The sequence below is a fragment of the Electrophorus electricus genome, chromosome 6, assembly GCF_041902795.1.
Source record: "Electrophorus electricus isolate QZ-2024a chromosome 6, ASM4190279v1, whole genome shotgun sequence".
NCBI lineage: Eukaryota > Metazoa > Chordata > Actinopteri > Gymnotiformes > Gymnotidae > Electrophorus > Electrophorus electricus.
This window is the reverse complement of record NC_137502.1, coordinates 12,935,296-12,953,649: the sequence shown is the minus strand read 5'-3', so window position 1 is coordinate 12,953,649 and position 18,354 is coordinate 12,935,296. Positions and strand designations below refer to the sequence as shown.

Below are 18,354 nucleotides of genomic sequence, written 5' to 3'. Positions count from 1 at the left end.
ATTGCTCATTGTACTCAGTCATAATTGTAAGTCGCTTTGCATAAAAAACGTCAGCTAAATGCCTTAAATGTAAATGTAGTTAGGAAGTGATGGTGCTAGCTGTCTTTGCATGTTTAGCTCATTAAATGCCTTGGGGAAAATAAAATGGAGCGTGTCCAGTCTGAAGTTTCAAGCTCTTCTTCCAGTCTGAAGTTTCAGTCTGCTTCTGAGAGTAAACTCTTGTTTTTTCAGAACATAATTTTCCGCAGGTGAAGGCAGGAACGGCAAGAGTATTAAGCCCATTTAAAGCTACTGAGCAAATTGGTTAGATATCTATATTGTATATACAGTCACTTATCAGAGCCCCTCTGTGGAGTTAGCCAGAGGACATGGCCTTTGCCATGGAAGGGGGAGAGTTTTGAAGTCTTTTATGTTGTGCTGGGTTAATAAAGCATTAGTCTGAGGTAGAACAAACGGCATAATTGTAATGAAAACTGTCAAACAATGCTGGCTTTTAAAGCATGGGAAGCTCTGTGTGTCTGTGTGTCTGTGCAAACAACAACCACCAATCTTGACTACACATTTGTGACCTAATTTACGAGGTGCAACCTGCTCTCTGAATCAGCTCCGGCTGTCTGGCCATGTGGTGCCAGAGCCCGGAGGCTTCACGTGAGGAGGGGGAGTCACTCTCTTCGTCCCTCCCTCAGGCTGACACGGGTGGACAGGCAGCTGCTGTGGGACCACCGGCACTATGCACGCAGCCTTGAGCACAGCCTGCCCAAGATCTTAGCCAGTGTGCCCAGCTGGGACTGGGGCAGCATGGGCGAGATCCACGCGCTACTGCACCACTGGCCGCCGCTCTCCCCGGTCGCTGCCCTGGAGCTGCTCGATTCAAAGTATGTACCTCAGCCTCGAGCAGAGACTTGGACCCTGGAATTTAGCCTTCCATGATGTGCATCTCCAAGTGTCCATCTGTCATCTCGTTGTTGCATCCCTATTTAGGTCTCTCTTCTCACATTTTAATTTATGTCTCTAGTTTGCTTCTTTCAACACACACTTGTGACTTGTCTTTCCCATGAGTTATCCATACTCTCTATGGTTCACATCCTAGAGAAACTAAATCTTTTTTTAAATGTCATTTCTCATTTTTGAAATTATTTCTGTTGCATCATCTTTACAGTGCATGTAAATTAATTCCAAAGACTTTTCCCCCAGATGTCTCCAGCTGAGAGCAACTCTGTTAGCACACTGAGCAGTATATGAGAAGTAAATAATGATTGGAGCTTAAATCTTTGAAAATGAATTTAAGGGAAGAAGGGCACTTTCAGTATCTTCAACTGTACTGCAACTTGACATGGTCATCCCACTTATGATTGCACAATCTCAGTCGAAGATTGCGTCAACACTGCAATAGTCATATAGACAAATTGTTGTTTAGGTTAAACGTAATGTTAATTATGTTGTTAGTTTTGCCCTACATTGTTAGGCCAGATGGCAGATATGTTTTGCACATACAGGTTTGCAGATACAGAGGTACGGAGCATGGCTGTGATCTGGATTGAGAGCTGTAGTGATGATGAGCTGCTTGACTACTTGCCTCAGCTTGTGCAGGTACATACATGATAAATGTCACTGTGTTCTCATAAAGACATTTGTTGTTTCTGTGTCTTTGCCATCTCTACTTTGAAGTACGTAAGCTAGTGTCTGCTGGATGGTTGCTACTGTCTCTGTTAGACTATAAATGCTCTTCGTTCCCTATAGGCTCTGAAGTTTGAATGCTATCTAAAGAACTCCTTAGTTATGTTCTTGTTGTCCCGGGCACAAGGGAACATCAACATTGCACACTACCTTTACTGGTATGTTCTTAGGGCCACTGTTATAACTGTTTATTCCCATTTATGATACTGTAGAAAAGTGTGTTTTGAGATGTCAGAAGTTGGTCTGAAAGTCCCAAATGTTGGTTCTGACAGGCTGCTGAGGGACGCAGTTCAGGACCCGGCATTCGGTCAGCGTTATGGCCCCGTGCTTGGGGCACTGTTGTGTGTGTGCGGCACCGGCCTCAGGGCCTCGCTGGAGAAGCAGACCCAGCTAGTGCAGCTGCTGGGAGGCCTGGCTGAGAAGGTGCGGCAGGCTAGTAGCTCCAGCCGTCAGGTAGGAACATCAGCGGCCCAGGACACGCGGGCAAGCATGCTGCAGGGCTCCATGTGGTTCATTCCTAAATCCCAATTTGCCTGGTTTTAGTTATTAATCCAAAAACAGAATAAAGATGCAGACTCTTCAGTTAGTTGAAGAGAATAGCTGGTCCCATTCTTTATTGCAAGTTACAGATAACATGCATTTGTGGCACACTCCTGAGAATGTCTGACAATCACACAAAGAACTCAAATGTTTCTACAGTTTCTGGCACAGTGATGCAATTGCGTCTCCTATTTTACATTCCAATTTTTGAAGTTCCCCCCATTTATGTCCAAAATATTCACTATGCAAATTAATTTGGTACCATTCTATCCCAGGGAAAGGGTTTACTTAAAAAAAACATTTTTTTTTATTGATTTCATTTTGCCCACCTACTATTGATTAATATTATTTCCTGTACCACCTGTTACATGATGCTAGAATAAACCATAATAATCCACCTTGCTTCTGTTCAGTGGCCTTGAAGTTCTCTCCACCGTGTCCTCAGATGCCCATGGAGACATTATTAAAGATTCTGGTTGAATAGATACATTTTTATGCTTTCCAACTCTTTTACATCAGTCTTCACCTGGTACAAAGACCTTCAAATGCCACTACATTGAGATCATGGATCACTCCATGAGAATGCAGGATAATATTTAATTCAGTACTTTAACTCTTTTGCCTAAAAACACCATTACCTCAGTAGTGTTGCGTCAGGAGAACCATTACTGTAGCATAAGGCATATTCCTAACACACCTGTTAAAAGTTTATATATCAATGTTACTGTTTTATTTTTGAGTAAAGGTTTTTAACATTAGGCTTAGAATATAGGTCACTACAGTCATGCTGTGTATATACCTGCTTTAATTGATTGATTAGTTTTTAAATGTTCACAAAATAACATGTATACAAGTAATAAGTGTGTTTAATCTGCACAGACTATTTTTCATATTTCCCAGAAATGTTTCACTTTTCCCAATAAATAATGACCATATCCTCTTTCCTGGCCTCCTAACAGTAGTGCAGTTATAGATTCCTAACCAGTGCAAATATGAAGTGGAAAATTAGCATGGCAACCAAATTTCTTTAATGCAAATCATGACACAGATCTCCACTAACACATGCCTCTTGCATATGTGTTCATTGCTAAAGGTGGTACTGCAGGAGGGCCTAGAGAGGGTGCAATCGTTCTTTCAGAGAAACACTTGCAGACTGCCCCTTAGCCCTAGTCTTGTAGCCAAGGAGCTAAATATTAAGGTGAGTGCTTACCATTTACCTTAGTAGCCCATTTCACCCCAAGTGACTCTGGTTCTTCCATCACACAGCACTGCTTTCTTTTCTCTCTCCTGTCCTAAAACTAGGCCTGTTCCTTCTTCAACTCTAATGCTGTACCAATGAAGCTGGCCCTGGTCAATGCAGATCCCCTGGGAGAGGAACTCAGCGTCATGTTTAAGGTGAGGAGTGCTGGAGTTTCATGGATGTGGCCCACTGCCTTTGAGCCACAGTAACATGGGTTGTATTACTTTAACCCTTGTGCTATCAGACTTTACAATGGTGTTTCCCCTGTTGCAGAGCTTGTACATTCCTTTACATTGTGACTGGATTTGTAGTGAAACTTTCATCTTGTTTATTCACTAGTTTTCATTCTCCATATTCGAGTTTAATGCATTTACACAGCATGTATATATCAAATGGTAAAACTGAAGCAATTTTAACTTGATTTGACCATTTAATTCGTTTAACCTCACCATCTGCCAAAAAAAAAAAAAAAGAATAGTATCGATTGTTTCGTCTACATTCTGATTTCTAAAACTAGGCAGCAAACAAGTTCAGTCGTGAATTTCTTCAGTACTGTCAGGAACTTGCCCTCTGGTGGCAGAAATGGAAAAGAATAAGTTTTAAATCTATTTAGTGTTTTTGCTGAAAATGTGTGCTGCTTGTTCATTGTATTGTTAAGGATTTAAGATCCTCCTGTTAATGCTTTTTTAAGAAGTTCTTAGCAAGTAATTTGTGAAACCCCACCCCACAGGTGGGGGAGGACCTCAGGCAAGACATGCTGGCGCTTCAGCTGATTCGGATCATGGATCGGATCTGGCTGCAGGAAGGCCTGGACCTGCGCATCGTCAACTTCAAATGCATCTCGACTGGAAAAAACAAAGGTACATATGTGGCTTTTTTTTTTTTTTTTTTTTTTTTTTTTTTTTTTTTTTTTTATATATAAACGTATTATTTCCTTATTTATTTGTGTTTACTATCTGAATGTATAAACATCCCCCCCCCCCCCCACTATTTGTACTTTCAAAGTGGGATATTTTGTTCCAAGCCCTCACCAAGTCACTCCATTCAACTGCTGTGGTCTGTCAGTCACTTGGTTTGTGTGCCCGTTCTCAGGCATGGTGGAGCTAGTCCCATCGTCGGAGACGCTGAGAAAGATTCAGGTGGAGTTTGGAGTCACAGGCTCCTTCAAGGACAAGCCACTTGCTGAGTGGCTTCGCAAGTACAACCTTGCTGAGGATGAATATGAGAAGGTAACCTCGGAAACTAGACCAATTCCTCTATACAAACCCTTTAGTGTAGTGTGGAGGAGTTTGCAAGCAGTTTATAAATAGTTGAGAAATAAAGTTTTCATATCTGAATATTTATGTGGTAATATTATCCAACTGACCTGAATGTTGGAGCACCTTAATCTCACCTTTCAGAATGCTTATCCTTTTTAGAAGGTTTTTGTTCAGCTGATGGCATTTCCTCCTTATCCATCTTTCTGCAGGCCTCTGAGAACTTCATCTACTCGTGCGCAGGCTGCTGTGTGGCCACCTACCTGCTGGGCATCTGCGACCGCCACAACGACAACATCATGCTGCGCTCCACCGGCCACATGTTCCACATTGACTTTGGCAAGTTTCTTGGCCACGCACAGATGATTGGCAGCTTCAAAAGGTACAAGAGACTTCTGGGAAATGGAATTTATTTAATTGAGTCATAATTGCATTTCAGAGTGAGTGAGTTAGGTCAGTGCCTTGATGTGACCTTTTCCTGTCTAGGGACCGGGCGCCATTTGTCTTGACCTCTGACATGGCCTACGTCATCAACGGAGGTGAGAGGCCCACAAGCCGCTTCCAGCTCTTTGTGGACCTGTGTTCACAGGCCTACAACCTCATCCGCAAACACTCGGGACTCTTCCTCAACCTGCTCTCACTGGTAAGGTCCTCAAGACACTAGAAGTGAAACAACAAAGTAGCCTTTCACTTATTACAATGTGTTAATTCCTAGACTTGCTTGATGCCGCATGAGCCAGTCAAGCTGTATTTGCAGTAGATTTTAGAAATTTAACACAATTTACTTGTGCGGCTGTACGACTAACAGATGACTCAGTCAGGCCTGCCTGAGCTAACTGTCCAGGACCTTAAATATGTGTACGATGCCCTGCAGCCACAAACCACCGATGCAGAAGCCACCATTTTCTTCACCAGGTAAAGTGTAGCTAATCTCACTTTCTTTCAAACAAATTTATTTTCTAAAAGTCAGGTGTAACACTTCCTCTACCCCTCACCCCTCCCCATCTCCCTCCCTCAGGCTGATTGAATCTAGTCTCGGCAGCGTAGCCACCAAGTTTAATTTCTTCATCCACAATCTGGCCCAGCTGCGTTTCTCTGGCCTGCCATCCAACGACGAGCCCATCCTGTCCTTCTCTCCTCGCACATACTCGCTCAAACAGGATGGTCGGATTCGAGATGTCTCCATATTCTCCTTCCAGAAGAGATACATCCCTGACAAGCACTATGTGAGTCAGCCCTCCAGATCCAGAGCTCTGCTGAACAATTTCTCATTTCTTGTTAAACTAAGTCTGAATGTCATCATTGAAATAAAGAATGGTTATGAATGGTTATGAATGGCTTCCATCCTGTACACTCCTGCTACTTCTCCCATAGACGTATGTAGTCAGGGTGCTGAGGGAGGGCCAGAATGAGCCCCAGTTCATCTTCCGCACATTCGATGAGTTCCAGGAGTTGCACAACAAGCTCGCCATCCTCTTCCCTCTGTGGAAGTTGCCAGGGTATGTCCCAGGCCCCTTCACTTCTGCACCATCACAGCCTGTAGCCAAATGGCCTCTGTCCCTGCATCACCTGCAGATATGTCCCTGGATAACACTATTCCCTATCCATAGGTTCCCCAGCAAAATGGTGTTGGGTCGCACACACATCAAGGATGTGGCATCCAAGAGGAAGGTTGAACTGAACAATTATGTACATAACCTGATGAGGAATTCAGCAGAAGTTACACAGGTCAGCCTAGAATGTGCCAAACCACCATTACATCATTTTTCAGTGCTATATAGTCCCCAAATTCCCCGCCCCTCGAATCAGTTCCGGAGAAAAACTATCTAGATATCAAACGATCTCCTCACTGTAATGCTTTCATATAAATCTCATGAAATGTTGATCTCTTTGACAGGAATAAAAATAATCTAACTGCTTCTTCTTAATCATGGAACATTTACATTTTATGCGCTTTTTATGAAACTTAAATATATATTCATATAAATTATATAGCCAATTACAGTAACACTGAGTTTTATATTTTTGTTTTCAGTGTGATCTTATCTACACATTCTTCCATCCCATTGCAAGAGATGATAAGACAGAAGGCATAGATGAAATACCCAAAATACCAGGTATGTCCAGTTGACTTTACATTTGATGGCCAGTTTGTGTGTGTGTCAATGCTGCACGTGGCCCTTGGGTTTTCCAGATCAATTCATTCACTTTGCTTCAGTATAACAAGTGATGAGGTACTTCACTGCCCATACAGGGTCTGTGATGTAAATATCATTCATGTTTTGCATTCTATTACAGAGGTGACTCCAATCAGCCCTGCTACAGGACGTGTTGAGGGTGAGGTGAAGTTATCTGTTTCATACCGAAACAGTACACTCTTCATCATGGTCATGCACATCAAAGACCTAGTAAGTTTTCACAATAAGCTCATGAAATTGCTGTCAGTACAACTGTAGTATGGCTGTTAAGTGCTGGATAATGTCCTCTGTTTCTTCCTCCACAAAGGTATCTGATGATGGAGCAGATCCCAACCCATATGTGAAAACGTACCTACTTCCAGACCCCCACAAAACCTCAAAGCGCAAAACAAAGATATCCAGAAAAACCAGGAATCCAACTTTTAATGAGATGGTAAGCCTGGTATCAGAGACTCAAGTCTCAGGGAATGCATTCAGCTCACCTAGTGTGCTTAACTTGGCAAGCATTGTTAGTCTGGCCTTAAAATTTTGTTTAAAGAAACATTTACATTTCCTTGTATTTGGGGGGGGGGGGAAATAAGATGATGTTCTCCAGCCAGTAGTGATTTTATGAATTTTAAGAAAAGTAGAAGTCCTTGGTCCTACATGATGTAATGTACTGCCAGCTATTGGACTTGGTTCTCCAGTATCCACTGACAGTCACCTCATTGTTCTTGTACACTGTACACTGATACCATCATCTCACCATTGTTACACTTTAACTATTCTGCAAACAAGCATTATAAATTTACATCAGGATTATTGGATTTTGTCAACATTTTCTGCTTTATCCCAGTCACTATAATAATTCACTGAGACCACTTCCCTAGAGGGCTTATTAATTGTTGGGTAAAATAACATTAAATGCTGTTACTGACTACTGCAAAGGTGCAGGTGCCACTTCTGGTTACTACATCTCTTCTTTGTGTTCAAAGCTTTACATATTGCTCATTTGTTGAATAATTGTGTGAAAAATGAATGCTGATGTATTCAAGGATTATTTAATCAAAAGGCCATAAAGATGTTATGGGAGTAGCGTGAAAATTAATTAGACTAAAAATATTTTCATAATGCTCATTATAGTACTTGAAGTATCGTATATTCCCACTGAGAAACATTTCTGTTTAGTGACCATCCACTAAAGTAATTCACATAACTATGCTGTATCTCTGCCCTCAGCTGGTGTACAACGGCTACAGTAAGGAGACCCTGAAGCAGAGGGAGCTACAACTGAGCGTGCTCAGTGCTGAATCACTGCGAGAAAACTGCTACCTGGGTGGCATCACCCTCAGCCTCAAAGACTTCGACCTGAGCCAAGAGACAGTCAAGTGGTACAAGCTCACAGCTGTACCATACTTCTAGACTCCTGGATGCACTTTCTTCCATATTCTACAGGAAGCAATGAGATTTGATCCGAGACTGTTAAAGGGCAATTTGAACCCAAACTACTTAATACAACCCAAACCCCTACCATCACATTCAAATACCATCCCATTCACCTGCCAAATCTGCCATCTCAGCAACACTAATCAAGATCCACTCCTTGCAAGCAATACATTTCTTGTGCATGAACTCTAAAAAAGAAAAGCTAATATTTTTTTGTACATTTTGTCATGAGAGGACCAAAATGGCTTTCTTTATAGAAGAGTATATATTGTTTTATATACATATATATAAATTGACACTTTTTTTTTTTTTTTTTTTTTTTTAAAGGGTCATTTTTATATGCTACATTTCTAGAAAGAAAAACAGGAAGCATTATTAGCCTGGAAGGGTTTTGGGTGTCTGGGTAGGCATAGGAGTGTAAAGGCCTCCCTGATCATGTGCCAAATGAACTAAAATGACTTGACCACTTTTTTCTTCTAAGGGAACAAACAGGGTGCCTTGTTTGGGATTCAATGTTCTATCTCTCTCCATTCATTCATTCATTCATTCATTTATATATATGAATGAAAGAGTGTCCTTCCAGCTTGCATAGGGTTCTTGTATACATCATGAAGTGCTAAATTAATCGCTCTCGTTCAAGTGTAGAAAAGTTCCTGTGATTTGCCTCCCTTTCCAGCACAATTGTAAACTATTGTTTGAACTATTTGTTCTGTCTTTTTATATTTTGAAAAGGGAAGGGTAGGAACGACTAAAAGCTGCTTTCTCTGTTCAGATGCTTAGTAAGCTAAAAGGAATCATGAGTTTACCTGGAAACATTTTAAGTGTAAAGTATTTAAGAAAAGATCAGCATCACTCACACCACAAACAAGACTTGATTTGTCTTTTAATAATTGTTTAAAAAAAGAAACTCAGTTCATTATGGCCAGTTATTTATTGTTAATTGGTTGTTTAACCTGGATAAATCAGTGTGTACTGTAATCATTTTCCACACAAGGCGAATTAAACGTCTTTGAACAATGTCTCCTACTTTAGTCTGCATGGCTGACATTTTTGGAGGGGAATATTTGAACTATACTTGTGATAGATTACCTTAGACTTTTTTTTTAAGACAATATAACGAGAGCATAGATCAGGATGAAAAGAATGGAATACGGTCCAACATGTTTGGTATAAAACATGCTGGTTTCGCCTTTTACATTTTCTGAAGGTTGCTTCATCGCGAGCATCATCTTATCACTTCCGCCTTTGGTCCCGCCTTTCGTGCAACCATGGGACGCATGCACGCTCCTGGGTAAGTTTTCATTCAGTAGAAGTAGAAATGGGACAAGATGAGAACAAGCTTTTGTAGCTGTGTTTATACTTTAAGCGTTTTTATCTTAATGTTTCATATAGAAATAGTGTGTTGAAAGTAGGTTAGTTTTTTGCTAACGTTTCGGCACTATAACGGTCTAGCTTAGCTAGTTTAGACCCCATTAAGTCTTGTGTTCAGCGTATGTCAAGACGCCTCGCTTAGTCTAGGCTTACCTGCCACAGAAGCAAAATGTCCAGCAAGAACACAACATACCTAGCCAGCTATGCGATGTCTAAAGATTCTCACATATTTGAGCAAGCGGACCAGCCACATCATCTTGGTACTTAATATTTGCAATGTGAACTGGTTGGTTTCTCCTCTTCCGTCCTGTTCGCTGGCAGTTTAACTGTTCGTTGCATGTGTTACAGAAAGGGATTGTCCCAATCTGCGTTGCCATACAGGCGCAGTGTACCTACAGTAAGTAACTCGGCAATCAATAACAATTATTGATTTGCCAAGTATTCACAGCTGATAAATGTCACCAAAGATGTCATATTTAAATTATGAGGTTCTTAATGAACTGAGATTGGCATGTGATTGACGTTCTGCTCAAACGCTTGGACCTAATTCACTAATGTCTCTCTTTGTAGTGGCTCAAACTAACATCTGATGATGTGAAGGAGCAAATCTTTAAGCTGGCCAAAAAGGGCCTGACCCCTTCCCAGATAGGTAAATTATATATTTTTTTGGTGTTTCCTCATGAGGGAATGATTGAACTGGGATCAGAGATCTTTATTAGTACCTTGTAATGTCCTTTGTGACTGACTTTCTTGTGTAGGAGTGATCCTCAGAGACTCCCATGGTGTGGCACAAGTGCGCTTTGTTACTGGCAATAAAATCCTGAGAATCCTGAAGTCCAAAGGCCTGGCCCCTGACCTGCCTGAGGACCTCTACCACCTCATCAAGAAGGCTGTCGCTGTCAGAAAGCACCTGGAGAGGAACAGAAAGGTCAGTATTATAGTCTCGTTTCTTGTAGACCTTGGGTTTACATCTCAGGCCTGGCAAGTACAGTTTATGTGTAATGTTTATTGTTTACAGTACAAAAAGTGTTTTTTCGTTTTGCATTGGCCATGTCCTGTAAAATGTATAATTCACAGCATATGGTTAAAGAGTAGATAAGTTATTAGTAAGCATAATTTATATATAATGTAAAAGGTTGGTGAGTGATGTTTAATGCTGTGTGGTAAGTGGGGAAGTTTAGTTATATTAATAACATGCTCTGTGATTCCATCAATGCCGTTATGGTTAAGCAGGTCACCAGTTATGGAGATCATAATAATAAAAAATGTAAGTACATGAGAGTAGAATGAGTTGGCTTATTGCTCTTGTCTATCTCTGGAGAAAAACATGATCCAACTTTATATTTTTCACAGGACAAAGATTCCAAATTCCGCCTGATTCTAGTTGAGAGCAGAATCCACCGGTTGGCTCGTTATTATAAAACTAAGAGGGTACTGGCACCTAACTGGAAGTAGTGAGTACTTTTAAACTTTGGTTTCTCCTGAGCTTCTCAGGAGGTGCATATGACATTTCTTCACTGCTGGAGTATGGAACGTATTTTACACAGGAGTATTTGAAAAGAATGCCTTTTGAAACGTGATTGTTGTGTGGACTCTATGACCACAGACACAATTTTCATATTTTTAATTGCAATTATTTAAAATGTATAGACACAGTTGCAAAATAACAAGCCACTGAAAATATAAAAACATATACACTGCCTGGCCAAAAAAAAAAGGTCACCACCTGGATTTAACTAAGTAAATAGGTAAGAGCCTCCCACTGGATAATTACTGCATGGGTGCTTTTTTCAGATGGCAACAAGTTATTTAACCCTAACTGATGCAATAAGTAGCTTCTCATTTGTTAAACAGCCATGTTGAAAGACACATCCAGTGGTCATTGAATACATGTTAATTATTGTCAAATGTCAAATTATTGGCATGCATCAAGCAGAGAAAACATCTAAGGAGATTGCTAAAACTACTAAAATTGGTTTAAGATCTGTCCAACACATTATTAAAAAGTATAAGGACAGTGGGGAAACATCTTCGAGGAAGGAATGTAGTCAGAAAAAAATCCTGAATGATCATGATTGGCGATCACTTGTGTGCTGAAATCAAATCGTAGAAAAACAACAGTAGAACTCAGGGATATGTTTAATAGTGAAAGTAAGAGCATTTCCACATGCACAATGCGAAGGGAAGTCAAGAGATTGGGACTAAACAGCTGTGTAGCCTTAAGAAAACAAATTGTCAGTGAGGCTAACCCAGCAAAAATGGCTTCAGTTTGCTAGGGAGGATAAAGTTTGGACTCTGGAGCAATGGAAGGAAGTCATGTAGTATGATGAGTCCACATTTACCTTCCAGAGTGATGGCCGCATCAGGGTAAGAAGAAAGTGATGCACCCATCGTGGCTAGTGCCTACCGTACAAGCCTGTGGGGACAGTGCTATGATCTGGAGTTGCTGCAGTTGGTCAGGTCTGGGTTCAGCAATGTTATGTGCCCAAAGAATGAGGTCAGACTACCTGAATATACTGATCCACCAGGTTTTTCCATCAATGGGTTTTTTCTTCCCTGATGGCACAGGCATATTCCAAGATGACAATGCCAGGATTCATCAGACTCAAATTGTGAAAGAGTGGTTCAGGGAGCATGAGACATCATTTTCATACATGGATTGGCCACCACAGAGTCTATACCTGAACCCCATTGAGAATCTTTGGGATGTACTGGAGAAGACTTTGCGCAGTGGTCCAAATCTCACATCATCAATACAAGATCTTGGGGAAAAATTTATGCAACTCTGGACAGAAATGATTGTTGAGACATTGCAGAATCTTGTGGAAATGATACCACAGCGATTGCGTTCTGCTAAAGGCGGTCCAACGAAATATTAGTGTGTCACCTTTTTTTTGGCAAGGCAGTGTATATCAGGCTGCAACAGCCAGTTGCCAGGTGTTTTCAGTTAAATGTTGTGGAGAAAAATCACATATCCATGGAGATGTGCTGTATTGCTGTATAGAGAGAGATTTTGGTCTCTGACGCAGTGGGGCTTTGACAGGCCTGATTAATGTTGCATACTTTATATTGGTCATGATTTTCAACTCAAAATACTTAGACTTTGCAACATATATATAAATATATATATATCAATATATATATTTCTTTTTCAAGTATATATTGATATATATATATTGATATATATTAATATATATATATATATTAATATATATATATATATATATAAATATATATATAAATATATATATATTAATATATATATATATTTATATATATATTTATATATATATTTATATATATATATATATATATATATATATATATTAATATATATATATTAATATATATATATATATATATATATATATATATATATATATATATATCAATATATACTTGGAAAAAAAAAAATATATATATTTATATATATTTATATATATTTATATATATATATATATATATATATTTATATATCAATATATACTTGAAAAAGAAATATATATATATATATATATATTTTTTTTTTTCTCCAAGTATATATTGAAATTCATTGAACAAATGAAAGCATGTTTTTTTCACTATGACACTCTGAAGCTATAGTTGCACACTAATAAGAAACAGATACAAGTTTAATTACTACATGCAAAGAAAAAAATAAGCTTTTACTACTGCTTAGCCTTTAATGTTCATGAATGCACACTGTTTATCTGCATACCTAATTGCCTTTCTTTTTTCCACAGCGAATCTTCCACAGCCTCGGCTTTGGTGGCTTAAATCTTAACTTTTAGACTAAATAAAAGTAAATTTCAAACTCAAAACTTTGTTTTTGCATTCTTATTTATTTTGACGTAGTAGAAGTAACAGCCCAAAGAACCGCTGTGCATTTACAGCTGTAAATGCAATAGAAATATTGCATGGTCATCAGAATCACAAACACAACAAACGTGAACTGTGTAGTTAATGGGCGGGTTTTGTTGTGAATTGAGGAAGGCTTTAAACGTGAGTGACACAACAGTGATCCAATCATACGTTACTAACGGGAATCATTTGTTTATATGAGGGTGGTCCTTTAGTTTGAGTCATTTCAAACGCGTATCTCGAGGTTTAAGGACACGGATATTTAGAAAACATGAGGAGCTTCGCTGTTTTCGTTCGGAGTTCTTAATACATTCTTAAGAGGAAAAATGTATTTTGTGAATATTCAAGACAAAACAAGTTGCTGTGAAGAACGCGATTCAAGAGACGAATATCAAAATACTTGACGACTGTTGCTGCCCGATTAAGATGGAAACTGTCACGAGTTCAGCGAGGAGTAGAGAAAGGACCGCGATGCAGCGGTTCGGGGACGGCGGGATGATGCTCTTGCCGTGGACAAAACAGATACTGGGAGTGTTGTGGGAACACTTACGCCTGTTGGTTCAGTTAATCTGTTACAGTTTGATGACGGGTAAGCAAGATTTTGACGATAGAATGCTGCATGTTACATCTGTTTAAAGTTTGTTATACATTTTATTCATTTGAAATTTAAATTAAGTAACGTTTTATTTATGTATTTATTTTTCAAATCCAATTTCTTTATTTGCTCCTCAGTCTTTCAAATGTTCAGATTTGAAGTTCATCTGAGAATTACGGACGACAACGGAGAACACATTCAGCACATGACGACAGGATCCGGAGACACCACCGACAGTTTTCTCTCATTATTTGATAACAAAAACGTCATGGTAGCGGGCCAAAATCCACTTTCAAATCCTTTTGATCTAAACTCTCATTCTAGGTCCGTTCTGTCAAGTCTGGTTAATGACGAACTTTGTTGCTCTTTGGTGGACGATTTTGTGTCCCGTGCAACAGAGTGTCTCTCAGAAAACGACGATCTTTATATAGGAGAGCACTGTAGCTGGAACCACGGCTTCGACTGGAATTTGCTTACAGGTTCGGAACGCAGGTATACAGAGGACATGTGCCCCGTTCCTTTTTCTGCATGTGTGTCGAGCCTTTATCAGAAAGACATTGAAAAGCATGATGATTCTTGTACAGAACTTTACTGTAATTTCTCCAGTTCACCTATAGAGGACAGGCGGCAGGAATTGGGAGGACAGAGTTCAGACAGTGAGATAAGCTGGGGTGGCTCAGACAGCTCCTGTGTAGAAGGAGACAAAGAGGAAAGTGACAGACTTTGGGACCTTCTTACTAGATCTACTGATCCATACCACCCACTGCACTTTACAGCATGTATATCCAGTGGAATTGCTGGCCAACAGAGAGGCTTCAGAGCATCTCAAAAAAGTCCTGTGTACACAACATCGCAAACCAGTGTGTCTTCATGCTCAGATGCAGGTGAACAAGGAAATACTGGGGCCTTCTCCTCAGAAGATGAAGAGGAGGCACTGTGGAAGTCACTGTCTCTGGATGATGACCCATACCACCCGCTGAATTTCAGAGCTCCTCTCCACAGTCTAGCAGTTAATGGCACACATGGTCACGCTGACGAGCCTGACTGCCATAAGCAGTCTAAAATAACCAGAGACTCAACAGTTGCCAGAGGCACAAAGCCCCCTCTGCTGTCAAGGGTAGTTGTCAGTCACCAGTGTCCTCAGTTGTCTGCGGAGAAGCCCTCAAAAGTGCCCTGGAAAAGGCCTATAAACAAGATAGATGAGGCCAACTCAAAAAAGGAAACTGCTTCTGTGAAAAAGGTAAGTATTGCTTCTGTTATGATTAAAGTCTTAAAGCTACTATGTAAATTTTTTATAGCTTACAGTATTTATCTACTCTGTTTTTATAATGGCCAGTAGCAAGGCAAATGTGTTTTATGCTTTGTAAGTAAGTGTGCAGTTACATAATGGTTCCTAATCAGATAATACCCTCTCCCCCTTTACACATATTGAATTAATATTATATTAATTGGTAATGATTATTGAAAACCACAAAAATTATATTATTTTTGTGCATTTATGGTGGTGATTCACTCTAACCATGTTTCTTCCAGGTAAGATTCTCTCCAGTTGTGCAGGTTCACAAGATGTGGGCCTGGTCCTATGCCCTTCAAGCATCTCGTAAGGGGCCATGGGAGGAGTATGCTCGGGACAGGGACCGCTTCCAAAGGAGAATTATGGAAGCTGAGCAGGCCATTGGATACTGTTTCAATCTGTCACATAGGAAAAATGTCTCAGCCTATCAGCAAAGAACATTAAACAATAACCATTCCTCAATCTCCTAATTTTCTGGAAGAATTGTTCTGACAATACTTTTACACTGAAATACTCTAAATACTTTGACAGAAATACTGGAATGTGTAATTTTCTAGTCTGTACTTTTCCACCATCTTAACAGCCATACGTCAGTACTGTGTTCCAAACACATTTTTTTCAACCTCGTATGTCCTTTGAATATTTTCTTTACAGTGCCTTATTGATCAGCAATGATGATGACAATGTGACAGCTGTTTAATCATAACTGTTAATTGAACATATAGTAGAGAGGTTTTTTGTTGTTGTTTCTTTAATATTTGCAATACAGAATACTTTTTTTGTTTGTTTGTTTGTTTTTGATGGACTTGCAAAGGAAGGCAATTGGTGTTGGGGTGTGGGGAAGTAAAATAAAATTGGTTTTGTAAAATTTGAAGCCATTTCTACACTCCACATTTTCTGACACTTAATTTGTATGCTTTCCATAGTACATTTTGCTCGTCACTTTCATGTAGTAGGCTGAGTAGTCCTGTGAGAGGAGCCTGTGTAAGAGAGGGGTTAAAAACAAGGCATGATGAAACTCTCTCCCCTGAGGAGAAATCAATTAGCATCTACTCTCAACACCTCAGTGGAAGCACATACTGTATGGTGTAAAGCGAAGCAACATCGTATGCAATCTTTAAGGCTGATTATGAAACTATATTCATGGTCTGACTAACCCAGTGGAGTTTTCTCTCTGGGAGGGATGTGTACACAAACAAATTCCTTTTGTTGCATTGCCTACCTTTGCAAACATTGTGATAAAAAGGCTTTACCTGAATATAATAAATGGACAAGTCCATCCCATGGTTAGGCTTACACAACTGTATTATGATCTGTAATTGTTCAGAGAACAAGCAAGAATTTTTTGGTGTATACATAAGTATGTGTATGAATGTTGCAGAGTCCGTACCTCCTAGGGCAGCTGTGGTGCTAGTGCATCTTGTCGCCAGGCAACAGAGTATAGCGTTTGGTGGCGCTGAAAGGATTGCAGGCGATTGCAGCAGGGGCAGAAGGGGGGGGGGGGGTCGTCAACTCAGCCTCTATTACTCATCTGCCGATTCCTGAATCTGAGGAGGGGGGTGGGGGTGTGGTCTCTGGAGTCTCAATTACACTGCTCAGACTGCCTGATGCAATAAGACAGTCAGCAGCCTTTGTGAGTGCAGTACAAAAGTGGTGCAGGTAAACTGAGACACCCCCTCTGGACCCACAGGGGGTGCTTCCTCTCCTACCAGCAACTCATCTGTTCAGTGAAATAGTCAACAATTATCCCACTAGGCTGCAATTGCATGAAAAAATAATATTTAAAAACCTTTCTTTTTCTGCATAGCCATCTTGAGATATATATATATATATATATATGAGAGATAATCGTGTATATGATATAAATATTTATTAAATCAGTGTATATATACACTGGTATTGTCTACTGACATATTGATTATCTCATCATGGTGGCACCTGTCAAGGGGTGGGAAACATTAGGCAGCAAATAAACAGTTCTTGAAAATATCCAATTGTAAGGATCTGAGAAACTGACAAAGGCCAAATTGTGATGTCTAGACAACTAGGTCAGAGCTCCTCCAAAGTAGTTGGTCCTTTTGAGTATTTCCAGTATGCAGTGGTTAGTAGTTTTAAAAGAAGTCCAAGCAGGGCCAACCTGGGAAACGCAAGGCTGAGGGACTGAATGCTAGCCCATCTGGTCTGATAACACAGAAGATCAACTAGCACAAATTGCTGAAAAGGTTAATGGCTGCGTATGATAGAAAGGTGTCAGAGCACACTGCATATGGGACTGTGTGGCCAGTCCAGTTATAGTCCCCATGTTGACCTGCCACTGCTGAAAGCACCTCAATTGGGCAAGTAAGAATCAGAACTATACCATGAAGCAACGGAAGAAGGCGGCCTGGCCTGATGAATCGCGTTCTCTTGTACATCATGTGGATGGCCAGGTGCTCATGGGGAAGAAATGGCACCAGGATGCACTATGGAAAAAAGGCAAGCTGACAGAGGTAATTTCATACCTTTGGCAATGTTCTTCTGGGAAATCTTGGATCCTGGCATTCATGTGAATGTTACTTTGACACATAACACCTACCTAGACATTTACTGTAGACCAAGTACACGCCTTCATTCCTAAGGTATTCTTTAATGGCAGTGGATAAAGTGCCCTGCTGCTATGCAAAAATTGTTCAGGCATGGTTTCATGAACATGACATAGAGTTAAAGGTATTGACTTTGGCTCCATTTTTCTGAGATCTCAATCCGATCCTACATCTAAAGGATGTGATGGAAAACAAGTACAATCCATATATATCTGATATGTCCGATATGTGTGAAATATGTCTCTGGGAACCTTGTGTGCTTCACTACAATTTAGAATATCTATATCTTTTACTACAGTACACTGCAGTTACCTG

The 18,354-nt window shown here is 40.0% G+C and overlaps 3 protein-coding genes across 6 annotated transcripts in view; all 3 read left to right on the top strand.

Moving 5' to 3' along the window:
* The window catches only part of pik3c2a (phosphatidylinositol-4-phosphate 3-kinase, catalytic subunit type 2 alpha), a 34,932-nt gene extending 25,570 nt beyond the window's left edge, over positions 1 to 9,362 (top strand). For all 3 annotated transcript variants that reach the window (XM_027008793.3, XM_027008794.3, XM_081715549.1), the window contains 18 exons: positions 687 to 875; positions 1,497 to 1,590; positions 1,741 to 1,835; positions 1,950 to 2,130; positions 3,311 to 3,415; positions 3,520 to 3,612; positions 4,188 to 4,317; positions 4,550 to 4,686; positions 4,926 to 5,095; positions 5,200 to 5,356; positions 5,522 to 5,628; positions 5,732 to 5,939; positions 6,088 to 6,212; positions 6,324 to 6,441; positions 6,749 to 6,830; positions 7,012 to 7,121; positions 7,219 to 7,344; positions 8,130 to 9,362. In XM_027008793.3, the coding sequence (XP_026864594.2) occupies positions 687 to 875; positions 1,497 to 1,590; positions 1,741 to 1,835; positions 1,950 to 2,130; positions 3,311 to 3,415; positions 3,520 to 3,612; positions 4,188 to 4,317; positions 4,550 to 4,686; positions 4,926 to 5,095; positions 5,200 to 5,356; positions 5,522 to 5,628; positions 5,732 to 5,939; positions 6,088 to 6,212; positions 6,324 to 6,441; positions 6,749 to 6,830; positions 7,012 to 7,121; positions 7,219 to 7,344; positions 8,130 to 8,312 (2,410 nt within the window). In that variant the 3' untranslated portion in view covers positions 8,313 to 9,362. The remainder of the gene's footprint in view (positions 1 to 686; positions 876 to 1,496; positions 1,591 to 1,740; positions 1,836 to 1,949; positions 2,131 to 3,310; positions 3,416 to 3,519; positions 3,613 to 4,187; positions 4,318 to 4,549; positions 4,687 to 4,925; positions 5,096 to 5,199; positions 5,357 to 5,521; positions 5,629 to 5,731; positions 5,940 to 6,087; positions 6,213 to 6,323; positions 6,442 to 6,748; positions 6,831 to 7,011; positions 7,122 to 7,218; positions 7,345 to 8,129) is intronic.
* Positions 9,363 to 9,492: 130 nt separating this feature from the next.
* Positions 9,493 to 13,528, top strand: LOC113576613 (small ribosomal subunit protein uS15). 2 transcript variants are annotated; one of them, XM_027008815.3, is made up of 6 exons: positions 9,497 to 9,627; positions 10,056 to 10,104; positions 10,278 to 10,356; positions 10,466 to 10,635; positions 11,061 to 11,161; positions 13,451 to 13,528. In XM_027008815.3, exons 1-6 carry the CDS (start codon positions 9,605 to 9,607, stop codon positions 13,482 to 13,484), a joined length of 456 nt encoding a protein of 151 aa, XP_026864616.1. In that variant the 5' UTR covers positions 9,497 to 9,604; the 3' UTR covers positions 13,485 to 13,528. The 2 variants fall into 2 exon arrangements, with proteins under 2 accessions (XP_081571676.1, XP_026864616.1); XM_081715550.1 differs by lacking the exons at positions 11,061 to 11,161; positions 13,451 to 13,528 and adding an exon at positions 10,941 to 11,012 and having other exon boundaries at positions 9,493 to 9,627.
* A 122-nt stretch (positions 13,529 to 13,650) lies between these two features.
* On the top strand, positions 13,651 to 16,331 carry LOC113576617 (protein phosphatase 1, regulatory subunit 15B). The gene is made up of 3 exons (XM_027008819.3): positions 13,651 to 14,157; positions 14,301 to 15,403; positions 15,697 to 16,331. The coding sequence occupies exons 1-3, from the start codon at positions 13,995 to 13,997 to the stop codon at positions 15,925 to 15,927; spliced, it is 1,497 nt and encodes a 498-aa protein (XP_026864620.2). The 5' UTR covers positions 13,651 to 13,994; the 3' UTR covers positions 15,928 to 16,331.
* The last annotated feature ends 2,023 nt before the right edge of the window (positions 16,332 to 18,354 follow it).